This window comes from Sardina pilchardus, chromosome 4 (genome assembly GCF_963854185.1).
Source record: "Sardina pilchardus chromosome 4, fSarPil1.1, whole genome shotgun sequence".
In the NCBI taxonomy this organism is placed as follows: domain Eukaryota; kingdom Metazoa; phylum Chordata; class Actinopteri; order Clupeiformes; family Clupeidae; genus Sardina; species Sardina pilchardus.
In genome coordinates, this window is record NC_084997.1 from 29457251 (window position 1) to 29465687 (window position 8437).

At 43.9% G+C, this 8437-nt stretch overlaps 1 protein-coding gene across 1 annotated transcript in view; it reads right to left on the bottom strand.

The window, feature by feature from the left end:
- nme9 (NME/NM23 family member 9) overlaps positions 1-6338 on the bottom strand; it is a 22914-nt gene extending 16576 nt beyond the window's left edge. The window contains exons 1-6 of the mRNA XM_062534940.1: positions 6102-6338; positions 5944-6001; positions 5441-5544; positions 4906-4977; positions 1755-1871; positions 317-401 (exon numbers count right to left, since the gene is read on the bottom strand). Of these exons, the coding sequence (XP_062390924.1) occupies positions 317-401; positions 1755-1871; positions 4906-4977; positions 5441-5544; positions 5944-6001; positions 6102-6134 (469 nt within the window). The 5' untranslated portion in view covers positions 6135-6338. The remainder of the gene's footprint in view (positions 1-316; positions 402-1754; positions 1872-4905; positions 4978-5440; positions 5545-5943; positions 6002-6101) is intronic.
- Between the last annotated feature and the right edge of the window lie 2099 nt (positions 6339-8437).

Sequence of the window (8437 nt, forward strand, 5' to 3'; positions counted from 1 at the left end):
AGGCAGGAGAAACTGGATTAAATGACTAAAACAGCACACTGACTATGAAGAAAAGACTACAGACTTATATGCTCCTCTTAAAAATGAGTTTCATTGGGTTCTATAAACAAAGTAATCGCTTGTAAGATGTACATGGGGTCAACAGTCTGTTTTTATAATCAGTAGTAGGAATTAAGATTCTTACTAGCATAGGAATCACATTTACTTATCTATTACTAATGTGCGTACCCAGTTATAGAGACATCTACAGTAATATACTGTAAAAAAAACGAGACTAAGTTGTGTTCTCAGGCTGAAAAAGAACCATTAAGGTTACCCAGAACATCTTCATCACTGTGGTCATTCTCAATGGCCTCCCCCTCGTCTTCCTCCTCCCCGTCGACCAAGCCCTCATCCTTCACCTGGGCAACAAAGGCACAAGGCGGAGTGGTCACCAGACAAACGGAATCAAACGGGAGCACGTTTTGGGGCACAGCCACCCATGGTTTAATGTAAATCGCTCAGTCGAGTCATTTCAATATGAGGAAACTAAATGTTCTACCACTGTAATCTCTACGTTCCCCCCATCTGCATTGTACCGATGGGGACGGAATCGTGCAAGGTGACTGTTGGAATCATATTCCATGAAATTGGTCATTAGTCATTAACAATTTAAAGTTTTTATTTTTTTATTTTTTATGGTCCATGGAGCTTGAGGTTTCTGTAATGTGCCCCTTGACACTTTGTTCTGTGTTAAAAGCTCTGTAATAAATAAAATGGAATTGCATTGTACTGATTTTCTCTTTGTGTTCATATCTGAATGTACTGTACAGGCTTGGCGGCTGAAACCAAAAATAGCTCAAGCATGGGCCAATCTAATGAACCCTTGGGAGTGGGGACTGTTCACAGAGCTGTTACTCTAGCAAAAAGAACCACCAAAGCAGCTATGCCCACACTTAAGGGTTCTTGAACTACAAATAGTGAGTCTAAGGCCCCTACATATCAGGATTTATAGACATGATAGATCCTATAAGGCAGTCTGAACAACTCTGTCTTGGATGCTGCATAATTAATGTTGAATACCTAAACATTTTAGCCTTACAGAATAAAGATGCAACTGGGGCCAAGCAGATATTCTTTCTCCAAGCTGCTGTCTCTCCTCTAACACAGGGAGAGACACACTGTGCAAAACCCAGCTACTGTAGGTCCCTCTGTTGAAAACCTCTCTGTGCTGTGCAACAGAGGCCCTTACTGTGCCAACGGTGCCGGATCACAGTCAGCTGTAGATGTAATTAGGCTTCTCTCTGGTGGAGAACAACACGCTGTCCACATAATAACAGAAGCGACACAAGCCATTCATAGATATGCAAATCACACAGACTACCATATATACATGAGGATAGATGTAGTGCATGATAAGAATATAGAGAAGGAGATGGAATACATTCATGTGTTGTACACCAACTGCCCTTTAACCCCAGGCCTGTGGACAAGCTTTTATCCGCTCATCTTCCATCACTACAGTATACAGTAGCTACATTTATTCACATGTATGTGATTGTTATACACAGTTATACACATCTATACTGTAGGTATGAGTATGCACATCATATCTATATTTACTAAATACTGTATATCTATACTGTATTTATACCATATTTATGTTTTTATTCATAATATAATAGATACTGTAGATTTGTGTGGATACCATATACTACAGTACATGTGTAAAACTGTCTACGTTTGTGGGTGTATTTTGAGAATAAGCGTCTCACCACTCTGCGCTCCGCCCCGTCTTCTAGAACCTTCTTCTCCTTGGCCAGCTCCTCCACCACCAGCCGCTGCAGGAGGGGCGCGTTGGCACCCCGTAGAACCCCCACCAGCTCCCCGCCCTGATGCCCACGCAACACACAGGTTAAGGGAGATAATACCAGCTCCCCGCCCTGATGCCAACGCCACACGCAGGTTAAGGAACATAATACCAGCTCCCCACCCTGATGCCCACGCAACACGCAGGTTAAGGGAGATAATACCAGCTCTTAATATAGCCAACATGTTAGTGGAGGCAATACCAGCTCCCCACCCTGATGCCAATGCAACACGCCGGTTATAAGGGAGATAATACCAGCTCTCAACACAGCCAGCATGTTAGTGAAGGCAATACCAGCTCCCCACCCTGATGCCAACGCCACACGCAGGTTAAGGGAGATAATACCAGCTCTCAACACAGCCAACATGTTAGTGGAGGCAATACCAGCTCCCCACCCTGATGCAACACACAGGTTAAGGGAGATCATACCAGCTCTCAACACAGCCAACATGTTAGTGGAGGCAATACCAGCTCCCCGCCCTGATGCCAACGCAACATGCAGGTTATAAGGGAGATAGCTCAAGTTCAAGTTCAAGTTTATTGTCATGTACTCATAAAAGAATTTATAAGTAATGAAATTGCTTGTGCTCAAGTGTCCATTCAACTACAGAAATGAAAAGAAAAAAATAAATAAATAGATACTTTACAAAAAGAGGGATTGGGGAGCACCAGGGGACAAGGAAAAACCTTCTAGGAAGAATGCCAGGTCTCAACACAGCCAGCGTGTTAGTGGAGGCAATACCAGCTCCCCACCCTGATGCCAACGCAACAGGTTAAGGAACATAATACCAGCTCTAAAATCATATCAACGTTATTGGCCATGTCATGCGTATTCTGTACAAGGAATTTGGTCTCTGCATTTATCCCATCCGTGATTAGTGAACATACACAGCACACAGTGGACGCACAGTGAGGTGAAGCACACACTAAGCTGGAGCAGTGAGCTGCCTTCATACAGCGGCACTCGGGGAGCAGTGAGGGGTTAGGTGGCTTGCTCAAGGGCACTTCAGCCATGGACTGGTCGGGGATCGAACCGGCAACCCTTTGGTCTCAAGCTCGGAGCCCTATAACCAGTAGTAGGCCACGGCTGCCCATGCTTAACACAGCCAGCATGTTAGTGGAAGCGAAAACAGCTCCCCACCCTGATGCTGTCACAACACACAGGTTAAGGGAAGCCATACCATACCTCCATCGTGACTTCAAGACAACACACAGGTTAAGGGAGGCCATACCATCTCTCCATCGTGACTTCAAGACAACACACAGGTTAAGTGAAGCCATACCATACCTCCATCGTGACTTCAAGACAACACACAGGTTAAGGGAAATGATACCAGCGCTCCACCATGATGCCAACACAACACACAGTACTCACGTTATTAAGGAAATAACACCAGTTGTCCATCTTGACATCAACAAAAGACAACACATGTGCTAAGATAAATTGCGTAGCCAGTGCGATGATATTTGACGAAAAGGGTAAATTCCTACATGGTGCTTACTCTAAAGGAAACAATACCAGAAGTACTACTCTGATACCAACACACACACACCCACACACACACATACACACACACACACACACACACACACACACACACACACACACACACACAATGTGACCAAACCAAATGAGGGGCAGATGTGTTGTGTTGACTCACTGAGAGGAGAGGAGATGAGGGAGGATGGAGCAGGTGGGGAAGAGACCGGTGATGCTGAGAGGAAAACCAGCGAACAGATGGAGAGTGGAAGGAGAGAAAGAATGTGTGTTTATCTGTGTGTGTGTGTGTGTGTGTGTGTGTGTGTGTGTGTGTGTGTGTGTGTGTGTGTGTGTGTGTGTGTGTGTGTGTGTGTGTGTGTGTGTGTGTGTGTGTGTGTGTGTGTGTGTGTGTTCTGTAAGAAGGCTTTCACACCCACACACACAAATATGTTTCACCCAAACACATGTGAGTTCTTTATATGAGTCCACCTCATTTTCCAAAACAGGGACTCAAATGTTTTCAGAAGTAAATTTCTTTTTCTCAAATTTTCAAACGAAATGCAATCTTTGCCACTCACGGGAACAGAAAACATCATCTGCGCCACACATTATCTGAGACTGCCAATTACAGCTGAGATGGAACACTATCTTTTACCAGCTGTTAGGAGGTTTTTTTGTAGTCCTGCCAATTGTAGTTTACTACTGTAATTGTTAGTTGATGAACACGCCCAAGGCTGCCAAGTATCAACACACAACTTATAAATATACTACAACACTAAAACAGTAATATTTGCTCGTGTGAGCTGATTCTTGAACATTTTATCTGAGAGAGCTGCCATATACTGTATACTGTAGGTCAAATTCTCAACCTACTGCAACATTCCTTCTAATTTTAGAACATGAAACCATATTGTTAGTGCTATCAAACTAATCTTGCAACATGTGTGAATTTTAGTTTTGTCAGTAGTGGGAGAAGAAAATTCCTCCAATGTTGGCATTTAAATCAACAACATAGTCGTTCTTTGTACCTGTAACAGCTGTCGACAATACAGGTGGGCAATACTGATTCTATAAGATTTCTCAGTCAGAATGCATTATGCAGTGTGGTGGCACACACACGCACACACATTGGCGCACACACACTCAAACGCACATTCCTTGTGGTTTCACACAAACACAGATGGAGAGTATGCTGCTCAGCTTTTCACACATTTGCCCGCTCCTTTGGACATACACACACATAACCATAATCATACACACACACGCACACACGCTCTGCTTCACCTCACTGTGTATCAACTGTGCGCTGTCTGTGTTCACTAATTCACAAATTGGGATATAAATTGAGACCGAATTTCCCTCACGGGATCAAAAAAGTATATATACTTACAGTATACTTATACTTACACTTATACGCACACACTTAAGCATGCACACACACACACACACACACACACACACACACAGACAAACTCTTGCATACACACAGAAGAAGAGACAGAGAGAGCCCTAGAGTGTGTGATGCTGAAGTGTGTAGGCTGGAGTGTGTGATGCTGAAGTGTGTAGGCTAGAGTACCCCATAGAAGAGGAAGGTGGGTTCACATCTGCCCCTGTACCTCTCCAGAGCGTCGATGCTGTCCGCCTCTACCTGCAAAGCAGAGCCTACGTTACTGTAAGGTCATCTAACACATTCTCACAGTCTCTCCAACGGCACATCTCTCCACAGGAACATCTCATTTACACACAGAAAGCGTTTCCCTGTCTTCAAGGCAAATGGTGTGATCTATGCCGGTAAAATAATAAAATAATAATAAGAAAAAAATAATAATAATAATAATAATCATCATCATCATCATCATAATCTGCATCATCATAATAATCTGCCAACTGTCACTCAGACAATGTTGTTGTTAGGGATTTTCTGAAGAGGTTCCTAGTCTGAAAAAGGTTCTTTCTAAAAGTTGTAGGCTACATTATGCTACAATATACTTCACCAGGACACAAGGGGCTTATGAAACTTCCTCCAGCCATCATGGCAATGGATCCCGACTATGACGGTGATGAGGGTTTCACTTTGTACAAACTGAACAAGACGGGACTTTTGGACTTACTGTTGCAAAATGTAAAAGGTCGTCGCCGAGTTCATTCTTTATCTTTCTGAAAAGGCTGACGACGGCGCGACAGGGGCCACACCACTGCTGATAGACGTCAACAACTGCAATGTAATCACAGACACCAGAAAGAATTTAGACACGGAATCGAAGGTAGGCTACCTCGGTTTCAGTGGACAGTCCCCGTTTTTGGCTGCCTGTCCCCGGGAAAATACAGAAAAACTACCTATGTCCCTGTTTTTTGAAGATAAAACGTGTATGCATTTCAATCAGATTGATAGTCAAACTAAAAATGTCCCCGTTGTGGGGATTATGTCCCAGGTTTTGGTCTCGGACATCTGGTCACCTTTTCCTATAAACACTAGATGGCGTACGCGTACCATGCGCGTAATGCATAGACGCGTCCACAAAGAGCGATGGAAATGTATGAATGAGAGTTTACGGCTAAATTAAATCATTTTCATGAAATTTCATGATTCACGTCTGTCACTTTTAAACCTTACCTGTTAGGCCCTTTGTGGAGAGCATTTCGCCCCATTGTTCTTCGTTTGTGACTGACACCTGTTCATAAAAACCCAATAATCAGTCGAGGGTGCAACTTTAAAACATCTTTAAGTATAGCCTACGTAAACTAGGTCCACTAAGGACGACGTTTACTGACCTGTAGACTGACTTCTTTCTTTTTGCCAGCCATTTAGGATTTAGTCGTCCAGGGAATTAGGCTACGCATATAATGACATGCAGGAGAACAATGATGTATCTTTGCTGAACAAATGCGTTTAGGCTACACCACGTCTCTTCCTAATTATTTTATCATCTATGTTCTATGTGTGTTGGAAAACCATTAATCAACAAAAACTATCCTTTGCTCTCGAGATAGGCCTACACATTTAGTCAACTTGTTTGGCTTTTCCGTTGCCTAGCACCTCCATCCCATGTGACTGGTGGGCGGGGTAGTCATTCAATGGTAGTGAGGCAGTCATTCATCTGGGGTTTCTCTGTGCTCGCATACAGTGACCAACTCAATTAGCCTACATTTATGTAAAATGTTCCATCTGTGTGTCTTATCACCACTGAACCTTTGTGCAGTGTCTGATTGTATGTGTTCGAATGGCAATGTATTATTTGCATAATGCATATCCAATCACATTGGCATGAAATGACACAGAGAGCAGAGAGAAAAAACATTATGGTTGCCATGACATTGCTTGCAGTGCAGGTGTCATGTAGGCATTCATTAGGACTTGGTCCAAAAAATAATGTACAGTGTAGAAATAGGTAATATAATAAGAGAATAAACTGACTAGAAAAAAAAAACTAATATAAACAACAAGTCACTGTTTGAAACTAGATTTAGTAAGGTTTGGCAAGGTTACCTTGTAAACCAGAGTTCATGAATATTAATTCGCCGGATAGCCTTGCCATCAGTGACACTGCCACACTATCCTACACTCCCCGCGGCATCAGTACATAGGCCAGAGAGTGTTAAGAGTGTTTCTCCCCTGGATCCCCTCACCTTACTGTAATTGCCGTTGAACAAGGCTATATTGGGCTCGGTCAACGCCAGCGGTGAGCATGACTCACTTAATCTCCCCCGCACAGCGTGCTCGTGTGAACACGAGTGTTTATTACGGTGTGAGGGTCACCCCTCTCTGGGTGCTGGCCAGACCTGCCGCTGAGTCGGGTGAGTCTCTAGTAGACTCCGCTATACCCCTCTCAGTAGTGGTGGAGGAGATACAGTATATTTGAGCAAATCTCTGTGCTCAGCCGCGTCTCTAAGTAGGTTAGAGCATTGTTTATTAACTGAATGAAAATGGCAGCATTTATCAGAATACATCAGAATCATGACAGGATTGTGACGTGTACAGTATCTCACAAACCTCAACACTGCTCTCTGTGCCAATTCCTGTACCAAAACAAACACACATCTCCTAATCTGAGCCAACATGGATTTGGAGGTTGTGGTTGGTCAGATTCCTCTGACCAGCCAGGTTGGAATTCTTCAGACTTCAGAGGATGTTAGGAGGAGCAATTGTGACTGACTTCAGAGGATGTTAGGAGCAATTGTGACTGACTTCAGAGGATGTTAGGGGCAAATTTGGTATCAAATAATTCGGGGAGCTCATCCTCTGATGATAATGTGCCATGCATACAGCACCTTGGAACTAAGTTGGAAAATTTCAACCTAGAAGTCAGAAGTACTAATGCACCGTCAGGGCCATATCAAGACCATATCAGGACCATACCAGGGCTGCATCAAAGCCATATCAGGACAACATCAGGGCCATACCAGGGCTGCATCAAAGCCATATCAGTACAACATCAGGGCCATACCAGGGCTGCATCAAAGCCATATCAGGACAACATCAGGGCCATATCAGGGCTACATCAGGGCAACATCAGGGCTCGTGTATGCTGCCATCTGGGGTGCGAGTGTATACTCCCATCTGGGAGCCCTTTCAGTACACGGCATCACTGTACTGTAGTACTGCTGTCCGTGGCTAGCAATTCCCCGCTCTCACGGTCAATTAGAGCTGAATGGGGATCTGAGGTGGAGACAGGAGGTGGGGAGGGGGAGGCTTTGGCGCCTGCGTTCCACCGTGTGAGGGTGATTTGATGTGACAGAGACTTGCCCAGCCACCTCCTGACTGGATTACGGCGGAATTTTCCGGATAAAGGAAAATTGAGGATATGCTGCTTTATAGAACATCCTGAATGTCTGTCGTCCCATTTTGATCTTAATGCCATTTATGTAAACCGACGCCATGCCGGGCACCAATGTAAGCGCATCTAATATGATTCCATTAATCTTACACTGGCCCCTGTGGATTTACTCTGTAAGGTAGGATGCTAACAAGACAAATGCCAGACAAAATGCTCCATTCCATAAAGCAGACAATGACAAGACCTGTAGCTCTTACATATACAGTTGACTGTTACTAAAAAAGTCTGCACGCGAAACCAATATAACAGTATAGTTATATTGTGTGTATATGT